At 30.5% G+C, this 25,234-nt stretch overlaps 1 protein-coding gene across 1 annotated transcript in view; it reads left to right on the top strand.

Moving 5' to 3' along the window:
- The window catches only part of LOC129228049 (single-stranded DNA-binding protein 3-like), a gene marked incomplete at its 5' end in the record, with an annotated part of 396,346 nt that overhangs the window by 358,478 nt on the left and 12,634 nt on the right, over positions 1–25,234 (top strand). The window contains 5 exon segments of the mRNA XM_054862684.1: positions 15,004–15,077; positions 16,500–16,573; positions 16,834–16,879; positions 17,066–17,104; positions 18,738–18,801. Coding sequence (XP_054718659.1) covers positions 15,004–15,077; positions 16,500–16,573; positions 16,834–16,879; positions 17,066–17,104; positions 18,738–18,801 — 297 coding nt within the window.

Here is a 25,234-nt window from a genome sequence, read left to right as displayed (position 1 = left end):
TACGGTATGTTTTATTTTTAATTAGTATGCGTCGTGTAAAAAAATGTCGAAAAAACAGTCAAGTTTAAATTCCAACTTTTTAGTAAAAATTTCTTTACGCAAAACGGTTTTTAATCATAATAACGAAATGGAATCTTACATAAGAATAAGTGAGAGGGGTTTGGAAAACCTTGCGTTCCCTTACATGTGGGTAGGAGGGTCGAAAATTGCCAAAATCATCTTTACGTAATTAATAAATGGTCCCTTACATTTAATCACTTCGGAAGGGATTTGATGATTCATATTTGTTTCGTCCTCTTTTTACTGGTATTTTAGAACGTTATTGCTCCTATTTTCTTCGCAAAGAAAAAAGTTTACACTTCTCAAAAACTCAGAAACGGATATTCCTCAAAACACCCAGAAAATAATAATCGTAATAATAAATGAATAAATAAATAATGAAGCGTTTCGTGCGAAGGAAAATATTATATATTTAATAAAACTGCTGCCTCGCTAACAACTTTTGGTTGAGATTGTTTGGAAAACCAAGTAAGGTTTTTTCCCCATTTTATACATAAATACTGCTTAGGAAAGTCAGCATATAATAATCATACATTAAGATGTTTTCAATATTTTTCACGGTATTGTTGTGAAATAAAAATACTATTTCATTCTGATATAACAAGAGAAAAGTTCCGAGCGAAGGGAAGGTTCTCTCCCTTTTGGTTATTTTCCCAGAAGGGGCCATCTAACTTTTCTTCTCTGGCTTACTCCTTTACTACTTGCAAAAATAACATAATATTTTCAATCCTATATTTCAAAAACTCTTATTACCCTAATGCTAGGTCATCGAACAAGGCAAGGTTTCATTAAGTGATCCATCACCGTGCTATGAAACCTCATTTGAAGCCTTCAAAGCTGTCTATTTTCGGATGCAGTTATTTGTGAGTGAGAATCCGCAAAGCGGAAGAAATATTATCTTACAAACACCAATGTGATGAAAAACAACTTAGGCTAGTCTTACTCTTTCTCATTGTAGGTTGTCCCCCCCCCCCCCACACACAAAAAAACAAAAGCAGAAACGCACCTCTTAAAAGAAAGTATATTTTGAAATTTGCACGAAATACCTAATAAAAATTATCCATCTATTCTTTCTGTTTGTATCTAAAACTTATTCTTTGTAGAACAGTCATAAAGATTGGTTTTACTGCAGAAAGAGTCGTAAGGCGTGGAGATAAAAATTCTTTTTTCATTACAGATAAAGTAAAAAAAAATTGCAATTAATAAAGGAAAATCACAATTATCTATACAAAAGAGTTTAAAATGCCAATGTGCGATTATGACCAAATAGTTTGTTTGAGTTTTGCTATATTCATGCAATTAACTTAATTTTCAATGTTTTATTTTTTAAATTTCACTTTAATTGATTTCAATCATTTTCTTTTCTTTCTTTCTTTTTTTTTTCAATGTTTTCTCGAAATATGGTGCCGTGTTTATCTTTTTCGCGGACCGATTGAAAAAACTCTTTGGCCGATAGTTTTTCTGTTCTACTTTTAGGACAGTTTTTGCCAAGAATAACGGTTTAACTTTAATTTATTTTTAAGTAAATGCGTTATAAAATATCTGCATCGACGGAAAAGAAAGTAAACAAAGAAGAACTCGATTTTATCCACACTGCTATCAGTTATTCAGTGTTAGTACTTCGCTAAGCTTAACATCATCCTATACAACAAGAGAGAAACGCCCCTCTGGCGAGTTGGAACCATGGTAGGAACAAACGCCTGATTGCTACTACGACTGACAAGTGTAATCACATGGTGTGTTTCTTCCTATTTGAAAAAAAAAAGTGAAAAAGTATCGGTCTTATCTATACGTGATAAACCCAATTGAAGCACGGAAGGCGAGAAACACAACGGACTGGATTATTATTTATTTATTTGACTCTTTTTATCTGATTGCTCACGTAGTGAGACTAAGAGAGAATAATTCTTTTTTTTATTTATTTATTTTGCGGATGGAGAGAAGATCTGGACATAATCCACACTGTGCTTTATTTCATTTTATTTTGTGCCGCAGCTTTTGTGGAACTACCGGCATGGAGAAGCGCAGATCGAATCAGTTGAAAACGGAACAAATTGTTACTGTTTTCCAGAAAGAACTGATTCGTGAGAGCGTTTTTAAAGAATTGTTTCTCGCTCTTTTTCCAAAAAGTGTTATAGAATTTTTTTTTCTTCCGATTTCGATGCATTTCGTAGGCATTTCGTAACAGTAATCAAAAGTAGTTTAAAAAAAAATGTATATATATATATATATATATATATATATATATATATATATATATATATATATATATATATATATATATATATTTTTTTTTTTTTTTTTTTTTTTTTTCGAAAGTTAGTGGGGAAAATTTTGAACGAATGAAAATTATTTTTTTGTGTTTCTCTAAAACTGAGACAGTGTTTTGTAATTAAGTGGTTATCGTTGATTATAATTGAGTTAACATTTTTTTGGAAAAATTAACTTCACACATATTTTACGTTTAAAATACAAGTACAATCGAACTCACTTATATAGTATAGCGATCCCTGATTTAACAAGAACCCAGATTAAGCGAGGAAATGAGAAATCTTTGGTTGGTACAATGCTAAGTCTATGGGAGCATAACTCACTTTTAACAAGCAAACCCCGCTTAAAGCGAGCAATATTTTTGTGATTCTTAAAATTTCGAGTGACTTCCAGCTCAGCTTATCCTTTTTGGTAAATTTTCTTTAACATTCCAAAGTCAACCAAAGTTAGTGATAAATCATAAAACTGAGAAAAAGCGATGACAGCAGTTTTGTCTGAATAAATTTGTTAAAATGTGATAACTGTCCAACTGTTCGGTAATTTGAAGATTGAGCTTTCTTGCTGTTGAGTTTACAATTAAGCTTCACTCAATGAACCATTTGAAACCAATAATGAATAAATACCTTTGTGCTGAAATATAAAGTAATTAGTAATCCAACGTTATGAAGCAGAAAAATTGCAAAATTGTTGCAGACACGTGTTTTGGTGTTACAAGGAACACCTTTTTCAATGCTAAGAAATGTGAGCTTTTGGATAAAAAGTCATCCGAGAAAAAATCATCCGTTTTTCTCGGATGACTTTTCATCCAGAATCTCACATTTCTTAGCATTGAAAAAGGTGTTCCTTGTAACACCGAAACACGTGTCTGCAACAATTTTGCAATTTTTCTGCTTCATAACGTTGGATTACTAATTACTTTACATTTGAAACCAAGTTTGAGTGCGTATTTAAATGGTAGAATATGATCCTGTAAATGAATAAAGAGACAATTAAAAGATATTGAGACTGTGTGCACATACTGAAATATGCAATCACGGCCTTGTTCGAAGTCATGTGTTTTTGGGTAGTTTTGACTTTGGAACTTCTGGCTATGTGTATCTTAAAAATAAAAAGAAAAGGAGAAGAAACGAAAAAGAAGGAAAGAAAGAAACGATTATAAGCAACATTTTCTGCGATGTAAACGAGTTGAGCATATATTTGTATATTTATATTTTGTATCTTTTCGATTTTTTTTCCCCCCGTCGTCCTTTTTTATCTACCTCCACGTATATTTTCCGCCTTTTATCAACTCATTCCCTCCATTAAGGAAAAGCAAATCCCATTAATAAACTCTCCGTCCACTGCAAAGCTGAAAAGAAACACCGGAACCACCTCCTTGTACTGTGTTCATTTACGTCAAACAGCGTTTTAATTTCTCATTGCCAAAAACTCTGGCTACAACTCTCGGAACAAAGAGAGAGAGAAAAAAAAATCGTATTAAGTTGTGAAGACAGCTGGCGAGAAGGTTTACGAACTGCTGAAAAAAAGAAAACGGGAGAGCCACTTTTAATGAGATGTGTTATTTAAAGACACGTGATTCAGATCCCGACCCTTGAGTTTGGAAAAATAATGAAAGACAAGAAAATGAATGGTTGGTGTGTGAGGAGGGATGGAAGTTTCTCGCCTATCCTCAAATGAGGGGCATTCGTCTTGTGTGCAGTTACGTAGGAGAAATTAATGCAGCCTCAACATCAATACAGTTGTTACGCGTAAATTTGACGTTGGTGATGGCGTCAACATATGCTGTTAAACATTGAACATTACTTTTGGCAATATTAATCTTATTTTTGCTTAACATTAAGCTTATTTATGTATAAATTACTCTCTTAAAAAATTCCAATAAATGGGTACATTGATGATTAAATAAAAATACTTTCTTAAAAAATAACTATGTGTTAGGTGTGTATTATAGTTTTCATAAATGCTTAGATTTGAGATGTGTTGTTCAAAGACACGTGATTCAGATCCGACCCTTGTGTTTGGAAAAATAATGAAAGACAAGAAAATGAATGGTTGGTGAGCGAGGAGGGGATGGAAGTTTCTCGCCTATCCTCAAATGAGGGGCATTCGTCTTGTGTGTACTTACGTATTAGAAATTAATGCAGCCTCAACATCAATACAGTTGTTACGCGTAAATTTGACGTTGGTGATGGCGTCAACATATGGTGTCCAACATTGAACATTACGTTGGGTTATATTAATCTTATTTTTGCTTAACATTTAGCTTATCCCAAGATTCCAAGTAAAGGGTACATTAATGATTAAATAAAAATACGTTTCAAAAAATAACTGTGTGTTATGCGTGTATTAAAGTTTTCACCAATGCTTGGATTTGAGATGCGTTATTTAAGGACACGGAGATAAAATAATGAAAGACAAAAGAATGAATGATTGGTCTGCGAGGAAGGATGGAATTTTCTCGCCTATCCTCAAATGAGAGGCATTCGTCTTGTATGCACTTACGTAGGAGAGATTAATGCAGCGACAACATGTGCTGTTGAACATTGAACATTACGTTGGGCAATATTAATCTTATTTTTGCTTTACATTAAGCTTACTTAAATATAATTACTCTCTCCCAAGATTCCAATAAATGACTACATTAATGATTAAATAAAAATATTTTTAAAAAAAGTTTGTGTGAATTAATTTTCATAAATGCTTAAATTTGCGATGTGTTATTTTTAGACACGCGATTCAGATCCCGAAAGTTGAGTTTGATAAAATAATGAAAGACTGTGTGCACTCACATAGGAGAAATTACTGCAGCCTCAACACCAATACAGTTGAAGGGCCAGAGGGAAGAATAATCATAGTGCTTTTTTTTTTTTTTTGAGAAAATCAGATTTGTACGGGAACTGTTAGATTATTACAAAAAAATTTCAGCTATAACACCACTCACAAGAAAGATCATAGTCACTGAGCTATAACAAGAGAAAGTTTGACGCTAACGTGTAAGACTAATGGACTTCAAAGTTTTAAGATGCAGTACTGGAAATTATCCTGTCAGGGACTATGATCCATTCTTCGCCGTGGCCCTTCAGTTGTTACGCATACATTTGACGTTGGCGATGGTGTCCCTGTCGCCATGTGCTGTTGAACATTACGTTGGGCAGTATTAATCTCATTTTTGTTAAGTTTTCAGCGCATATGGACTTCTTTTCCTTTTAAAACGTTCCAATAAATGAGTAGATTAATAAATACTTAAAGAAATAAATGTAGCATAATTTGAAAAAAAGAACTAGCTATTTTTTAAAATTTTACAAAATAAAAAATTTTTATATATTAAGAGGAAGTTTTTTTTTTTAATTCATTGTGTGAGAAATTATAGCAGTGTAGTGTCGATTTATGTTTGCTTTTAAATAAAACCAGTAAGAAGATGCATCAAATTTTTCACATTGTTAATGTAAATTTAAGGTAAACTTATTTTACTAGGAGCTGAAATTCAATTGAAATATTTTCTGCACACTACATCGTTATTTTCATACCCACTGCTTTTCCAAACAAAAAATAAGCAAATTAGTAAAGGACAATAAAGTGATAATAATAATGAGGTTATGTTTCACAGTAAAGCAAAGTAGTTGTAGTTAGGGAAGATTGAAAATATTTTGAGTTACTATATTCTCTCTATTCGAAAATGCATGTTTATGTATATTTATTTTTATATGACTATGAAAAAATTAACTTTTCTTTTTTTTAGTTTTCAATATTTTTGCTTTCGAGTGATGTCTATGTGCTCTTTTAAAAACAAACATCAACTCATCAAATAACTTTAATCGTTCTTAACATAAGTTTAACATACGTTCATTATACGTCATAGCATTTCTTTTTCTTTGACGATAAAGATATGATTAACAAATTTAAAATTTAAATTGCAAAAAAAACTGAGTGCTTGATAATTTTTTACAAATAATAATAATAATAATGATTAGCATTATAAGACGCTATATTTTTGCTAAGGATGCGAAATGTAAAACGTTTCACATAAATTTTCAGCATAAGGAAAAAATACATCCAAAAATAGAGAACATCTCAAAACAACAAGTAATTTGTGAAAGAAAAGTATCGTTAGTCAATTAATCCTTAGTCTTTTTTTTTTTTTTTGTAAGTATTCGACTATTAGCGTAGAGTTGTAAGAAGAAACAGCTATATGTCAGCCTTTCAACTTTAAGTCAACTGTCCATAAAAAAAGCAAGTTTTTTTAACTTTTAATTCTGAGCTTTGGCAGATGATCTGTATTGCAAAAATGTCATTTTCAAAAATATTGTGAGGAATAATGGTTGTGGCAACAGCGGGAATAATAGTAAAAAATGGATGTGTATATTTTAACAGCAGCTATGTCGACGCTTTGAAGTATTTTTATTTATATGATATTCATGATGCATTAAATAAAAAATAATATTTCATTTATTTATTTTTTTATTTTATTCCATTTATTTATTTATTTATTTATTTATTTATTTTTGTCCATCATTACTTCTATAGTGAATTATTACTCTTAAACGAACCAAGGTAAAAATCAGTTGCACTACTGCAGTCAGAATTTACCTTCTGGAGGGAGTCAGAATAATCTTTTTGTAAAAGGAATATCATATTAGAATTGATTATATGTATTAAAACCTAGCGTTCTTTGGTGGTCCCCCTCCTTCATTCCCTTGCTTCTCTCTTGATGAGATGGTAAAATGTGTAATTAGAAAGATGGCGGAAGCCACCTCAGTAACCTCTGGATCGTGTCATTTGTAAATAAAGTATTTACTATCTTGGTTAAACCTTCTTAGGACGTTTAAAAGATTGTTCCTTTCTGGAGAAAGCTCGTTTTTTACTGTTATTTTTACTACCATTTCGTGCTTTAGCGCATCCTTATAAGACATTTGAGCAAGACTAGAAAGATACAAGGAAAAGTAATCTCTTCCATTTTGTTCTGCCCCGACGGAAAAAACTGTCCTGTTTGCCATGCAGCGGCCGAGTATCTCATTAAAGTCATAATTAGGTACTAGGGGATTTGGCAAGAACACAATTCTTGACGAGCGACAGCTCCACAAGCTCATTAGAGAACATCGCCTGTATTCCCACACCCCGTGTGACACTTGAATGTTAGGGGAGGAAACGTTCTTTTTAAGGACTCATCAAGTTTTAATTTGCACATGCAGCTGCCTCTCTGAAGGCTTATACCTCCAACGGCGTAGTGCTCTCTTGCACCCTTCGCCAAAGAGAAGCTTCCTCATTCAAATCGCTTTAAATAGCATGTGACTGTGTGCTTTGATCCCAGCGATTGAATCTATCATGCACGCGATAGTTTGATATCCATCAGGTTGTTCTAAAACGCTTGGTGTTATTGAATTTCTTTCTTTTAATTTTTTTGTTGGACTGTGTGATGTGTGTAAAAGTTAATGAGTAGGCTTTTTTTTTTTTTTTTTGACAGGCTATGACTCAGCGGCGGTGAAGTTATTCAATTTAAACTGAGAATGAAAGTGCATTGATTTCTTTCCTGCTAGGTATCATTTCATTGTTGTGACGCGTTTTTTTTTTTTTTTTTAATTGTTGATGGGCCGTTTCCCTGTCTAATTACTGGATTCAATCATGGAAGAGACCAAGGTAGGATGGATAGATAAGGAAGACCATAGTAGGGTATCCTTCAGTATTTGAGTTTTGAAGTAACCAAAGCTTGGAATATACGCAAAGGCGTGCACAGAAATTTTGGGGCTCATCAAAAATGACTTTTGTGAACCCCCTCCCCCTCATATTGTTTACCTCTACGCCCCCACGTGTATTTCACCCCTCATTTTAAAAATCTCGAGCCCCACTTCAGGCTCGGGCCCGGGACAACAGGTATCTCTTCTACCTCCCTGTGCACGCCCTGAATATACATTACTCGAATAAAAGTTTTAAACTTTATTTATTTATCATAAACGTTATCTTCTTATTTTTGCGCATCATTATTTAGCCATCTTTTCTGTTATGTTTTTACTCTCACTTACACCGTAATCTATTTATTTTTATTACAAAAAATATCTGTCTCCGGAATGGGGTTGGTATACACAAGCAGTTTTATCCCGAAATTTCAAGACGAATTTTCTTTACTTCTATATAACTATTGGGAATACCATGTTTGAAATATTTTTATATATAATTTTTGAAACTTCATTTTGACTTAATCCATATTTGATATGCATAACTTTCTCTAGTTTGCACACACGAGTAAGCCGAGAAAAATTAATTATCTTCACGATTTGTGTTTTATATAGGAATCGAATCATCGTAGAAATTATGGAGGTTAGGGAGCAATTGTATTTCATTATTTTTTTAATATTGCATTTGAACTTTTTTATTAAAATTAAAAGCTGTCAAATATTCTAAATGTTCAAAATCAAAATAATGCATATCATATCTTTCCCTTGACAGCTTCCATTTCATACATAGAATTGACCCATGTACGACTATTATTGTATCTCTTTTAAATTTTCACTCCCCCAAACTGAATTTCACTCTAGGAGTTTTCTCACGCCTTCAAAATAAATAAATAAATAAATAAAATAAAATCCTAGCTACATCTCTGCATACATCATATTTTTTTTCTTCACGTTCATTCTATCTCTCTATGATGCGTCTTAACTTCATAAACGAATTCTATAACTACCAACTAATGGAGAAGTCCTAACTATTCCTTCGCTTAATTCTTATAAGGTATTGTTGCCGTCTCTACTGCTATTAAAAATATTTCTAACTGTTTTAATTAAAGAAGGCATACATTTGTTGGGAGAACGAGTGCAGCTTATATTTTTCGTCTAAAATTACAATGAAATGTATTTTCCCCTCCTCCTCAAGTTATCTGGTTTCTGGCCTTTGTGTTGATTCTGCTGTCGAGCTCCTCTTTGATTACACGCTTCTTTTTTTTTTCTCTCGTTTGATTGCTACTTTTTTGGTGCAATCAATATAGAGCTGTTTATTAATATTCTCTTCCATTGAAGATTTTCCTCAAACTTCAGTTTTTAACGAAAATTAATATCGTGAGAAAAATGTTTCATTCACCAACTCGATGTTCATTCATGAATAATTAAACTATTGACGAAACCTCACAGCACCAAAAAAAAAATGTATAGATGAAGAGCGAGCAAAAATATTTGTACGAAGTAAACAAAGGCCAGCGTTTTATTTGAACACAACTAGTTTTGCTTGCAAGTCGATAAAAAAGTAGGGCTTTCGCTAGAAGCACTTGTGAAGATGAAATTTTGGTCACTATATCAGTTTCTTTTCAAAAGTAAAAAAATTCTACAATTATTTTTTTCTCTTTTCTCTTTCTTTTTCTTTTGTTGTTGTTGTTGAAAGTTCCACGAAGTTTAATGTAAACCGCTTTCAATTTCTAAGATCGTCGCCTTCACCTTGTTTTGTAAAACGTTTTATGAATTGAAATGTATACGTAAGATCATATTGAATGCAATAATTGTATTAATATAGTACACTTATATGTATGCTTGTAGAGTCTTATGTTGTGGAGTCTTGTGGAGTGGTTTTATTCGAGAATCATGACTAAGCTTTGCTGCTTTTTTTGTGGTGCATGCTTTTTTTCCAATCGTTGTGCAGTTAGGAACATAAATAAAAACAATCAAAACGTATCCCCTCTCCCTTATTTACAGTTAAATTTGCTTTATTTTATTTATTTATTTTGTTATTATCAGGATTTTTTTTTTTTTTTTTGAAATCGTAGCACAAATAAAAATAGTCACTTGTTCAAAACTTTTCGAGCATTACACACTCCTTTTTTGTAAGAAAAAATCGATGATAAAAAAAAAAAAATCTTTCGATTTTGTTATCGCCATCTATGTCAGAGACTCTCTTATCAGGGCGCAAGAATGGAACCGTTCTTTGATAAAACTTTTGGTTAAGGGAAAGCTCAATTTATCAAACTCTACGTTATTTTATCCTTTAAATCTTTAAACCTTCTTTTACTCCTTATCGCTCGTTACACCCGGTTGTAATTGGTGGCCGCTACTTTTAGGCGAAGAGAAGTTAACAAAAGAAAAATCGATGAAGTAGCCTTTACAATGTATTGTAATTCTGATAAAGACGGACAGATTTTTTTTTCTTTGTCATTAATACCAGGTTGTAGACTTTTGCAGTTTTGAAGCTTTTTTAAAAAGAAAACAAGTTTTTTGACAGCTTTTTTATCTTTCTTTTTAATAGAAAAATCAATAAAGTTTTGATAAATATTTGTGTAAATTTCATTTATTTATTTATTTTGTTCAATGTTTTTTTACGATTTTCATTTTTTACATAAATAGGAAACAAAATTTCCAGAAAAATGTTGATAAATGTGAAACTTTATCAATAAATCGGTGTTTATAATATTGGTAAAATTGTTTGTTAAACACTGCTATTTTTGGTTTTTGGTTTTGCCGCAAGGGGAGATAAAAGTGAAAATGTTTAGTTAAGAAATCTTATTCTGGAACTGACAAAAAGTAAAATTACTCAAACTTCAAAAATGAGGACATATGAGAAATGCATTTTTAAAACCGATGAAAAGTTTATCAAATGCACAGCACGCAACAATCAAATAAATAATAATAATAATAAACAGTGGTATTAACAACGGAACTATTGTTGAGTGTTTTATGTCATTTTTCTGAATTGTAGTTGCAGAACGATGCACAAGTTTTCGCAAATGCAAAAGCGATTTCGATGCAAATGTTTTCTTTTGCATTTATTTTCAAACAATAAATAAATACAGAAAACTGCCGATAATTCTAATACGACATGGTCCATGCTGTATCTCAAAGTTTAACTTTACGAAACCCACTTAATAAAGAATTCAATATCATTATTTTTATACATTTCGTTCTTTTTGGTTTTGTTTTGATTCTTCTCATTTTGTTCTATCGTTACATTTTGATTTTTCTCATTGTACGATATTTTGCATTTTTAATTCTCTTTCTCTTCTTTATTTATATTTTTGTTTCTTCTTTTTCTCTTTCAAACTTGTGTTTATAATTTCCTCTAATCGTAGCATGTTTTCAAATATCATTCTCAGAGTTGTATCAACTCTTATTACTGTACTTACTTCTTACTTCTTTTTACTGTACAAGATTTATTTTTGGATCAAACTCGTGCTCTAATATTTCATTTGCTTGTTTTCAGTCATTTTGAATCTATACGATTGATCCTACTCTTCGTTAACTATACTTCATTGCTTTCATACTTTTCGGTACTTTTGATCAATTTTAATGATTTATAGGACCTGGATTATTGTTAATGTTCCTTCATTGTTTACATTTTGGATATTCTCGTTGTTTGTATTTTTACAATTTTTCCCTCCACAGGCTTGTTTTATTTTTTAGCATGAAATCATTTTTTACACAATCATTTACTACAAATTTCAATTCCTTTTCTATCCCTTTCTCGCTGTCTTTCTTTTTTTTTTCTTTTTTTTTTTAAAGCTATTTATTTTATGACCTTCATTTTTGTTTCGTGGGACTGATCACAGTTAGTTTCTGACACTCGTTTAGGACTGTTAAAAGTGCAATAAACAAAATCATTGTTCTTGTCAAAATTTTCATTGCCGAGTCCGTATTATTGTTTTTAAACTAATTTTACCGTTTTTATTATTGCTTGAAAACTTTTTGGAAAAAAGAAAAAAGCTGAAGACTGAATTCATTCCTTGCTTTTTGTTTATCGTTGTGTTTTCTAAACTCGTATTTTTAAATCTTTCTTTATTCCTTTCAAATTTAAATAGTTAAGTTAACTACTTGCATCTAGCACAAATTGCTGTTTTCTAAAAGTAAGTAATATTTAAAATAATGCACCGGAAGGGCACTTTACCTTGCTTGGATGTTTTTCCAAAATTACAAAACTTTCATCCTAAACGAGAGTGTGCCAACCTGCAATACTTACCGACTTTCTTTAAAGTTAATTAAATGTCAAAACTTTGATAAATGCTCAGTTTCGTGAATATGCCTTCCATCAAAACATAGCTGTTGCACTGTTTATGATATCTAACGAAAAAAGAAATGTTTTTGTGTTTATAATCCATGGTGTAGTTTTAAATAAATCACTCATTGTGTCCTTTCCTAAGATGGGATTGTTGTAAAATGTAATGCTTAAAAAGCGGGAGGGGGCAGTATATCAAATGTTTGATTTATGTTAATATTTGAAGTCATTATTTCACTATTGGATTCAAGTTTCTTAGACGTCGTCCTTTTTCCACAAAATTTAAAAGCTGTTTCTATGCGAACTAAGTTGACTATAGAGCGTAAGTGATCTCTTAATGTTCAAGTTGACGTAACCGAGTATTAAATAACATAAAGGGAGAACGAAAATTACTTTGGGCTTTTATAGAAAAATGGTTATTACTTAAAGTGCCTCTTAAGTACATAAAACCACTTTAGATGCCGCCCACAAACATAGGAGAGCAAATAGCAGTTTCGCTTGGCTTCTTGCTCATGGCGGCTTGTGTGCGCTTTCTAAGCGTAATTTGTTGTTTAAATTCCTCAGTTGACTCGGGGCCAAATAAATTCACCGCTTGACGTTAGTATTTTTTATTTTTTTTTCTGAAAGGAATCGTGAAAAATATTTTGGGGGTAATGCGAAACTTTTTTTTTTTTTTTTTTTGCATAAAAAAATTTCTACGTTTACTATTTATGAATTTAATAAATCTTTTTTCCCCTAAGTTCTGCACACTATAGATTTTTCAAATACCACAACATTGTCGTCTACAAAAGTAGTCCATTTTTCCTTTTTATTCATTTATTTATTTTTTAAAATTTTTGGTGAAAAATATTTTCGAAAAATTGTTACAGTAACCCATCGTTATAACAGACTTGTTATTACGTCAAGTCGATTTTCTTAAGAAAAACAAAAGATTATCGGCTTGAAACTTGTTCTTTTAAAATAAAGAAAATAATTTAATCACTTCTATTGTTTTATGATGGAATACGAATCGAAAATTACAGCTTAAACTGCAACAAATTTAGCTGTATGGAAAGCATACTAGTTGTATTCATTGATTTAAGAAAGAGAGAAAATGTCATTTTTAAGGAATAAAATATTTCTTTTTTTTTCCTTGTGAAGAACTATAATTTTTTTAGTTTTAAATATAATTTTTTTAAATATAATATTTTGAGAGACAAAGGAACGCGATACATCCGAATGAGCGATATAACGAGTGGTTACTATTAAGAATCAAATGAAAAATGTACCTACCGTTTTACTTCGGCAAAGTTTTGGACTTTTAACCATTTGAAAAAAATTTCCTTTCGCCTATTTTTCCTCTTGTAAACAAAAAAATCACTCCGAGCAAAATATTGTTAACATTATATTCTAAATTTCACCAATCTAATGTTGTAACAGTTTTTTGAAAATAATCTTCAGTGAGCAAAATTATATTGCGATGTTTACTGGTTAGTTTTTATTGTCTAAACTAATAATGTATTCTTAAAGTTCGAAAAAGTTTCTTCTAAGTTATAGAATGTCATAATGTCAATGATGTGTTACCCTTGATTACATTGTTTTAACTCCACCACGCACCAGTCATGTAAGCTAACTTTGTGCGAGTTTTGTGGCAAGGAAGAACATTAAATTTAGATTCTAAATGAATAGCTAGTACTTTTTTTCCAAACTTTAAGTTGCGTTTTTTTTTTACCGGGTTGCGAAATTATCGTATTTTAATCGTATATTATTTTGTGTTCCATTATATAAATTATAGTAGAAGTAATTTATACAATCAAGGCGTTGAAATAAAAGAGAGGGCACCATTTTTTATGAAGAAAGAAATGGGGTGGAAATGCGCAGAAAGATTGGAAGCTACTGCGTCATTGTGTAGTATATCTTTCTTCAATCTGGTTTTACTTTTCCCTGCTACAATAGTGCTTACGCGGAAAAGCATTATGTACAGGTTTTATTTGAGCCTTGTTTCAATCGGCCTTGTTTGTTTTTATCACAATCGAGAATCGCTTTGTGATCCTACTGGGTTGAAAATCGGTTTTTTTTTTTAAATTCATTCACAGGTAAAGTTAACAGAAGCCAAAGTTTTTTTTTTTTTTAATTTTTTTAATGAAATTTCATTTTTCGGTTGCAATGTTAATATTTTCAATTTGCACTTTTTTGAAACTTATTACTAGTGTAAAAGATGAATGCTCATTAAAATATACTTATTTTAATGACTCATCAAGCTAAATGTGATTTATTTAATGAATAAATTCCTATTTAGTCACTCTTAACTCTTTGGTTTGAAAATTGTGAAATACATCACTTAGTATGAAAGTTAGCCCGAAAATATTTTCATCTAAATATTATCGAACATTTCCTAAATGTTAAATTTCTTAGGATACATCAACAAACTCTGCAATTAATAATTTAGATCCTGTTCTAAAAATAAAATCGTCAAATTGAAATAAAATATGGAGGAAAAGAGGAAAGAGGGTAGAGATTCTGACGTGGTTTGGGTTTTAGACAAATTTCTTTCCACCATTCTGACAGATTAATCAATTCAAACATTTATTTCATTAATTTTAACATTCTAAATGCACCAATGCTATGTTTCGTTGAAAAAGTGCATATTGATTAGTATTGTGAAATATTATTACGATGACTGTATATAATGTGCCGATTAAAGAAATTTAAAAGGTTCAATTTATTTTACAGGTCCACCTGGGATGAGTCCAATGAATCCCCGGATGAACGCTCCCAGAGGACAGCCCCTGCCAATGAATCCTGGGGTAAATTAAATTTAAATGTTTGTTTACCTTCTCCATTATTGTATTCAATTCAGCAAATAATAGTATAAATTTCATTCAATCTATGATCAAATAACAAGTTATGAGTGAGTTCTCATTTTCAATCATCATTAAGGATGATGATGAATGAAATTCGAATTGATTGTATAATTCGATGATGATCGACTTCTCATTTTATAACTATGTAAAATTATGCTCTGTTCGTACGTTCTTTTGACAGAAATGAGTGCGAAATGACTTTATTGTGTTGAAGCTATGAGACAAACTATTCAGATGGAAAATTTCTAATTGCATTATACTCTATTCTAATTTTTCATTAATTTATTTTTATTCATAAAATTTTAATCTCATGCAAATCTATATTTTTTGACGAACAATTAAAAATGTTTTTATTTTTATCCTTTTTTTTAAACGCATTCTTATTTTTCTATAATCAGTCGTTTTTATATTTAGAAAAAAAAAATCTTTTTAAACATTTAACAGAGGTTTGTTTAAATAATATTTATTTAAGCTCTCTAATTTTAAGCCTTACAATGAATGTTTTGAGGAGGAAAAACAAAAGGTATTTATGGAAGTAAAGATGAGCCCAAGAAATGATTTTGGAGTGCAGTCTATATCTAGCCCCCCCCCCCCCCCCCCCCCCGCCCTTTTTTTTTTTTTTTAATGGTAGTGTTTGCTACATTCGTTTCTTCGGAGATCAGTGCGAAGTTCTGTATTTAGTGTGACGTAGCGCCATCTATTGGCATCGAACAAATTTATAATCCTTGCTTCAAATACTGCATACTAATCAACAACTTCCCTAATAAATAATTTTATGTACAAAAATTAAGTATTAAACTCATTAAAATTTACTCATACTTTTGTAACAGTTTTTTAGTTTGTGAAAGACAGAGTTAGATTAGTTAAATTGTGAAAGTTTTCAACAGCAGTTAAACTTTATGTTTATGAAATTTCATATGTCTGATTTATTCCAAAGCAATTTTAATGATTAAATTTTTACAAATGCATTTTAAAATCATTGTGTGTTTATGCTCATTAAATTTTAATATTTTTTTTTCTTTCTTTCTTTCTTCTTTTTCTTCTTCTTCTTCTTTTTTTTTTTTTAAGGTTTAAAAGCACAAATTTATATTTAACTCATGCTTTGAAATTCTGTGATGTGTGAGTCATACTGAACTGTTAATTCCTATTTTTTTTTTAATTAATATTTTGTTTTTCATACAATACTTTAAAATTTCTACTTTAATCATGTTCTGAAGTTCTGTAATAAAAGTCTGCAAAGTAAAAGAAATGAATGCAATTTTTTAAAATCTTTTGATTATACTCTCCAATGTTTAGAGTAGTTTTATGCATGAAAATTCATGTGTTCATATTTTCCCATCATTAATGCCTATCCTCTTTTCATAGAATTATGGAGGGATGAGGCCTCCACCCAATAGTACTATGGGCCCTGGAGGACCTTCCATGCCACCTATGTCCATGTAAGACATATATCTTTTCCTTTTTGTTCTTACTTTGGATAAAAGTTTCATAAAATGATTAATGTAATTAAAATTATTTTCAAATTCATAAAAATTATTTTTTTCACTTTTAACAATTCTGTATACCGTTTCAAATAACTCATTTTTTTCAAAAATGATTCAAAATTTTGATTTATTTTTTACATTAGATCCATTGTATGTTAAGTGTGTACAACATTCTAATTGATTGTTTAACATTTATTTTTACTTTATTTTTTCAGGCCTGGCGGTCCTGGTGGTCGGGCGTGGCAACCTAATACGTCAACAGTAAGTTTTATATTTATTTTTTTATTCAATTTATTTTCACTGTATTTATTTGTTTTCATAAAATTCATTTTATTTATATTTTACTTTTTTCTTTTTTTTTCGAAATGTTAAGCTACTTTATCAATTTATATAGTTTTGAAATGGTAACTTTTAATTTTTAATGTATTCATTTTTAATTATTCATAGATGAACTATTCCTCTGCATCACCTGGAAGTCATTATGGCGTAAGTTTATTTTTAAATATGATGTCAAAATTCTAAAATTTTAAAAAGAAGGGAGAGAAGTTCAAATTTATGTTAAAATATTCTTTAATTTTTAAAAATTTCCTGAAGAACTATTTTACTCTGTCTTTGAATTTCTTTGTTTGGCAAAGAGTGCCCAATATCAAAATTTGTCGAACTTAATGTATCTATTCTGGTAAAGTTTGCCAAATTATGAATTGATTGAACATTACAGAAGCTGTTATACTTGCTGTTCTTATTTACCATATAAGAACAGCAAGTATAACAGCTATACTTGCTGTTCTTACTTGCTGTTCTTCTATTGAATATATCTGCTGTTTTGGCTTTTTGGTTGTGATTAACAAATAGGAATATTAATCCACTGTTTCTAGGATTCATCTAGTGAGCATTGAAATAGAATTATGTCTTTTTGAGCCGACAAATTCTGTTATGTAATATAGAGTACTTTATACCAGAATTCATCAAATGTTTAAAAATAATATTATGGTTAAACTGCAGATGATTTTATTTTCACATGACACATGACAAGTTCACATTACACATGACAAGTTCACATCACACATGACAAGTTCACATCACACATGACATTCGTTTGTGAAATGTAAAGTTCCGAACTGAAATGTATTAGCACATTTTTTTTTTCATTCATATGTAAGTGAACTAAGAGTTTAAGTTTCCTTGTAGAATATTTTGTCATAACGTTAAATTTTTTCATTCTTTAATGCTATTATTCCTATTTATAAAAATAACAGAAGTTAAGATGTCCATATTTTCCGTTATTATAACTCACTTCAAATCAAATTATTATGATATTCATAGCCTCAAAATAAAAAAGCTGAACACTGACTATAAGAAGTATTAAATAAACATTAGATGCCAACGGTAATAAAAATTGCTTACATATATTTGGAAGCTTGGCAGAACTTATCTTAACTATAAAAGATTTGAACTTTTAGATAAAAAAAGCATTCAATAAAAAAATGCTTTCTCTTAGCCGTAATGTCGTTCCTAAACTCATATATTTTGCATTAAAAAGGGGTTCTTTGCAGTTGAAAACATATGTAAGCAACTTTAATTGGCATCTACGTTTTGCTCAATTAATTTGCATGGGCATTACACATTTACTCACATTTACACTTAATCTGGGAATTTTAAACTTTGGCTTTTAATTGTGATTAATTTGATTGTGAGGAATCATTTTATATAATTACATAAAATATCAACTCTATTAAAAGTTTTCTTGTATTTAAAACATAAGAATTTGTATGTGTTGTAGGCATGCCATATGGTCACGCAGACAACATGCACAGATCATTATTTTTTAAATACAAGAAAACTTCTTAGGAAATTGATGCTTCATATTGTGATACATATTGGTTTCTTATATTCTAATAGTACACGAAAGTTAAAAATCAAAGTTTAAAATGTGGAGTATTAAGTGCAAATAAGAAAGTTACATTTGTGTGAATGGATTGAGCATGATCTAACATAGGTTGTTCATTTTTGTTTTTGCCCAAATATGAAATTTTAACCTCAACCCTAATAATATTGAAATTATACTTGTATATTTTCTATAACCTACACAAATTAAAGACTTTTTTCCTAAATTTTACAGGGCCCTCCAGTATCAAGCACAGGGCCTCCAGGTCCAGGAACTCCCATAATGCCCAGTCCACAAGGTAAATTGATACATTTAAATCATTGTGCCAATTTCATTTGCCCAAACCATGTTCCCTGCATGAAGCAAATATTTCATCCACAAAGTTTCTTTCATTTTCAGAATGAAGCTGCGCTATATAAGCTCCCTTCTGTTATTATGTCTCTTCATTTGTTTGGTTGTAGGCACAGCTTTTTCAAACTCATTTTGAAATCTGTTTTGTATAATTTTTTTAAGCCTTTACTCATGTGACAATTTAATGAGAAATCATACTATGTAAGGCTAATTCTCATCCTAAACCGAGTATTAAAAAAGCTGAGGGAATTTGGTTTAGCTATTTTGATTTGACTTTAAAAAAAAAAAAAACGGGCACTTAGTTTTATTTACTCCTTAAACAAAAATAGATTTCTGCAATAAGTTTATGCAGATATTGCATAGTTTTTGGGTTTCTTCTTAAAACTATACTATGATTGCATTTCAGTTATTGGATTCAGAAATAAAAGAAAATTTCTGCTACTTTTTAAGTTTAACATTAAATTTTTTGAATAATATGCTTTAAAATTTGGGGTTTAGGAAAGTCATACATTATTGTATGTAAAATAATGTCCTCTTTGCAAAACATAATAAACCTTTTTTTCCCACACTATTTATTTTCTAATTTTATACCACTTGGTGTATTGATTTGTGTTTTCTGGATTATGCTAGTGCATGTTATAGTTACATTACTTCTCTATTTTTGCTCATGATACATCAATCTAATCGTATTCTCAGGTCACTTAAAACAAATGAGCTGGAAATTTTCAAATATTAATTACTACGTACATAAAAAAGATTCATGCTTTGATACTTAGAAGTTAACAACTAAAAAAGTGTAATGATTTAAAAGATTTCAGAAATATGTACTGCATGGGGATTGACCATAATTATATTTTGTAAGTAAATAATTGTTAGTAATGATCATGTAATGCTAAAAATATTGGAATTTTACTGCATGCAAAAAAGTGCAACTGCTTATACTTTTATCCATTCAGAGGAAAGTAGTTTAATCTAAGCAAATATTCTAGTCCTTCTCTGTTACTAAGCAATTAAATTTATTGCAGATTGAAATTATTCTTGGTCAATCAAAATATTTCATTTCTGTAATTTACTTCTGCTTCAATTTTGTAACTGCTGAAGCTACCTAACCATTTTGTTCAGTGACACATCAAGGCTAAAATGAATCAGAGTCCAATTTAGAAAAAAAAAATGTTTCTAAAAAAAGAAGGGAAAAAAAGAGAATTCTAATACATTCTATTCGTAGTATTTTGAGGTTAAAATACTTATTTTCTCATTTGAAATCGATAGTTGTTCTTATATTTCCCCTTCATTGAACTCATATGATTTCAAATAACCATTGAACATCTAATATAATGTCTGCTCAAGTTATCTTAAGTATTGTAACTTAAAAATAATTTAAACTCCATTTTGTGTTCATAATAAGTTCATGCTGCTCAATTTTCTATTTTATGAAGCAAATTTGCTTGGTTTTTGTTACCTCAATCAAATTAAAATGAATATTGTTGCAGTTAGGGTTAATTGTATGTCAAAAAAATTAAGACTCAAAAGATTTATGTTTAGATTGTTTTAGCACATCTCTTTTAAGTTTCATTTATTTACCATGATACTTCTGCATTTTTATTTAAATGTGATATAACATCTTGACGTCATCAATTTGTGCAAATAACTGCATTTCATAACATAATTCATTTTCAGTGTTTATAACTGTGTTGGTTTGCTAATGTTCAATGTTGCTATTTTCCTGATCCTCATTGTGTCCATAGTTTATCTTTTTATGTTGGAATGCTATGTGTATGCTACTTGACTGCACCCCCTGCTTTCCCCCTTTAAAAAGTTTAGTGCCTGGTCTTTGTTTTCTATTTTTCTGTTTTAAAAATCTATTTTACTGAGGAAGATCATGCAACTGTGAAAAGACAATAGAAGTAAATGAATTTCACTTGAAAAGATGCCAATACTGAGCTAAACAAGGATCTACTCTTGGAATCACAAATTTGTGTCATTAAATGATGGTGTTTAAATAGCTTCAGAGAGAAAGTAGTGAACCTTATTAACAAATTCCTTTCAGCAAAAATGGCAGTTGATCAGTATTATCACACAGATCAATGCATTGGCTATGTTCGCTGACCTTGACCGGTTGACACTGGTCAGTTGATCAAATGACAGCTAATGACGTCTGACGAATAACACGCAGGTGAAAAAAAAATTATTATTGGTCAGAAATGTCACTTACTTTAATCAACCAGCTTAAATTGCGGTCGACTGGTAGATCATAAAACGTGGCTGTTACTAGTCACCAGTGGACAAACGCATCTATTGATACCTGCTTACACTACAATTAAAATCAACTGATTTTCACTTGAACAACACTCATTAAATTTTATATTTGTTACATGATTTTAATACACACCGAAATATGTATATTTAAAGAGAGAGGGAGGGATAAAATATTTAGCTAAAAATTCTGTGCATGGAGAATGCTTTTTATCCCCCTTAAACTGCTTTAAAAAATTATTTGGGTAAAAAAAATACATTGCTTGCAATAAATATACAAAAATGTGACCTTTACTACTTAATTTCAACTTGTTAATTTTTTTTTTAAGTTGAACCAATAAAATAATTTAAAAAGAACTATTAGTAGCAGAAGTAAAATGAATTTGTATTTTGTTTAAAATTTAGAATACAGTGCTGCTAGTTGCATAATATCTAAGTGTTCAATAGCTGAGCATTTTTATCAAACTTTTCTTCAAAAAATGTATTAAATTGTTTATTCAAAAGTAATTTAAAACAAACTGTGAAATCACAAAAAAAATAGCAATAATAAATATTATCTTTAGTAGCTCACTAGTAATTTAAATTTTAAAAAAATCAAGAACCTGATAAATTAAAATATGATTGCAATTAGCATTAAAATAAAATTTTTTTAGATTAACTGTATGTTGTCGGTATGTAGCTTTAAACCATACTGTTAAATTCAAATTTAAATTAGTTGAGTGGGATATCTCTAGTTGTGGTTGAGAAAAAGCAATATTGCGAACAAATTGCATAGAAAATGTACACTCACTTATTTAAAAATCAGAATTGGTAAATGACAAACAAATAACATGACAATAACCACTATTTTGTCATACTGTACCAAAGAAGAATCCTTTATGATTGTAAAAAAATATGTGTTTGAAATTTCCATTCAAATCAGTTCATTTTGTTTTCTCCAAGATTCATTTTTCATGAGTGAGAGTAAAGGTGTTACACTGTCTGTTCTAAGTATAGCGAGATAATAAAAGCTTGCATCATGTTAGTTACATAGGTAATGGTGGTTGCATGATCTTCCAAAGAAGTGGCTCTTTACAAATGTGCACAGCTGCATCCTGTAAATGATGAGAGCTACTTCCCTGGCTTTTTTCCTGCACTGATTTCAGGCTTCATATATTGTTTTTAGGTTCATCAGGCCCTTACTCCCCAGCAAGCCACAGAATGAATACTTCCACGCCACGAAGAGGTGAACATCTGATGCCGCAATAAATTAACACAATGTGACTTTACTGTTTAGGCTTTTCCCTCTTTTCTCTCTTAACCCCATCTATATCCCTCCTTAATTTTTTTTAATTCTCATTTTTGTTTTCGTTTTTGTAAATCTTTTTCTTTAACACTTCATGCAGATATTGCCATTTGTACAAAATGTGATTGCGAAGTTAGCATTAAACTTTCAAAAACATTGTCTCAAAAAATAATTTCACCCATTGAATTTCTTGAATAGATCAAATTTGAGCTTCAATAGTTTGATGAATGTTTTGTAGATGTATCACTTAGATACAATAATTTTTTACTCTTAATTTTAAAAGCTACTGTGTTAGATTCGTTCGTCCTTTCAAAAATAAATATTGTTTGTACCAAACATGGCACTTTTCATTCAAAATCTTTTCATTTCTGAAATGAATTTAATATGTATTTAAGCAATTCATATTTTACACTTTCTTGTTATTTTCCTATTTTGCATTTTAAGTTTTTTCTTTTCCTCAGATAAGGTTCAACATGTCTGAATTAGTACTCTTTCTTAATTTAAAGAAATTTGACTCCATCTCTTTGAGTACCTGCTATAACTAAATTAAAACTCAAATGCCTTTTATAACTAGATATGAAACTCAGAATATATTATTGGATTCAAAGCTATTTCCTAAAATATTTTAAATTGGTGTGATTATGTTTTGACTCTTTTAGTTATAGGATAGTATATTTAATCTAACTATCAAGACTTCTCAAATTATTTTTTTTTTATCTTTAATATCAATAATATGCAAAATTTTATCAGATAAATGTTACTCATTAAGAATTTCAGTATTATGGATAATTTTGTTTTCTTCTAAAACTTGCTATAGCTACAATTTGTGCCTCCTAGTACTTCTTATTTCACTCCCCTTCAGTATGTTGAAACTTAAGAAGCAAAATGCAACTGTTATGTCCATAAGAAAAGAGATGTCCTTGGTGAAACATCTCATGGTGATACTTTAAGCCTTGTATTTTGATATCAGGTTTTCACCATCCCTTTAAACTCTCATAATAGGTAATAATATATTCTTTATGGGAGAAAATTTATTTTTAAATATTCAATTTCATTTTAAAAGTTAAGCTGCAATTTGTAGACTTCTCTACTTGTCCCTCTCTGAAAACGCCTTTCATTCAATAGGTGGTTTAAAGTGGAAGAATTGAAAAATCACTAGGGAAATACTAATGAAATTAGTTCTTTTACGTTATGTTATCAAATACAAAATATTTTCACATCTCAGTCATTAGTTTATATTCTTCTATGTAGGTCTTTAAAATGCTATATTCTGAATAATGTATTCTTTCCGCCAAGATTTAGGCCTTTACTGCTTTCACTTTACCAGTAATTACATTTATACTAATTTTAACATTTCTATTCATTTTCACCTATTACTCCCCTCAGAAAATAAAACAACTTGGCAGTTTTATTCAGTAAGTTACTGCCCTATAGCCAGGGCTAAGGCAGAAATACACTGCCAGCTCAGTCAATTGCAGCCAAGGACTGCAGTTTCGTGCTTATTAGCACTCATCAGCCCGGCATAGGAGTGACTGAGCTGGAGGTGGAAAACCTCTTAAGGAAGCACAGAGTGCCATTGTTTTGGTCACTCGTCTGGTCAGTGCAAATTCTGCATTAGCTACCAGTTTGTTCGGCACTCTGGGCCTTATTAAGAGGTTTTCCACCTCCAGCTCAGTCACTCCTATGCCAGGCTGATGAGTGCTAATAAGCACAAAACAGCAGTCTTCGGCTGGAATTGACTGAGCTGGCGGTGTATTTCATGTATTTCTACTTTAGCAGTGTTAGATCCGAATTTTAAATGCAATTTCAGAATTGTGATCATAAGATTAAAGCATGCTTCAAAGCTAGTGAGTTGTTAGATTCACTAGTTTTTTTATTTCCTTCAAACAGTTACTGTCACTCATACTTGATATTCATTAGTAAGTATTTTAAATGGCAATATGTATGAAATCTATGTAGCCACCTCTCTTTTTGTGGGTCCTGCCTTGTGTGTTTGCCGCTTTCATCTTAACTTTCTTGTGCATTTGTCCATTCAACTAATCACCAGAGTTATTGCCTTTCAGCATTTGGTACCATTCTGTTTGAAAGCATTCTAATAAGTTTTTTACATTTATTTGGCTTTAATAAACAGGTTATGGAAGGTGAAGGTTAGAAAGGTGATAACTATCTAACAATTTGCATGACTGCTGTTGTAACATTTTTACAATTGCTTTTTGTCTTCAATTATTGGAGATGGGTAAATATTTCCATATGCAGAGTAAAATATTTGAACATCAATGCTTGAAAATAAATTGAATATTCGTCTACATACTGGTAATGTTCTGTTGTGAAAGAAATTGAAATTTCAGTTATATCATCATGCTGTTGTCATTTTCTTATAGTGCATATGATATTTCATTTGCATATCTCATGGATATTTTATATGAACATATGATACTCTAAAAATGAAAAGATAGAGAAAATACATGAAAGAAATAGGTGTTCACAGAGCTTAGCCATCTTAAAATTTAGATTGATCTAGAACTTAAGGATCTTAAAATGCTAGAGCTTTAATGTAAAAAAATCAAAAAAGTACTTGAAACAAATGACATTTCCATTATAAAAAACTAGTTTAACATGATTCGATAAAGATTAAAAAATTGTGCATACAAATGTTCAGTGCCGCCTGATTGACAAATAATGAGGCTCCAGACCTGGTAAAATTTTGGGATCCTTCCCCTATCACATTAACTTTTCCCCATAAACAGCAAACACAAGGCAATAAAGGTTTTTTTTTTAAAGGAGCCGGATGAATCTTATTTTAATGAGCAAAAATTCAGTTGGTCCCAAGCTTAAGCTTTGT

This window comes from Uloborus diversus, chromosome 8 (assembly GCF_026930045.1).
Source record: "Uloborus diversus isolate 005 chromosome 8, Udiv.v.3.1, whole genome shotgun sequence".
NCBI classification, from domain to species: domain Eukaryota; kingdom Metazoa; phylum Arthropoda; class Arachnida; order Araneae; family Uloboridae; genus Uloborus; species Uloborus diversus.
This window is presented reverse-complemented; position numbering and strand designations above follow the sequence as displayed.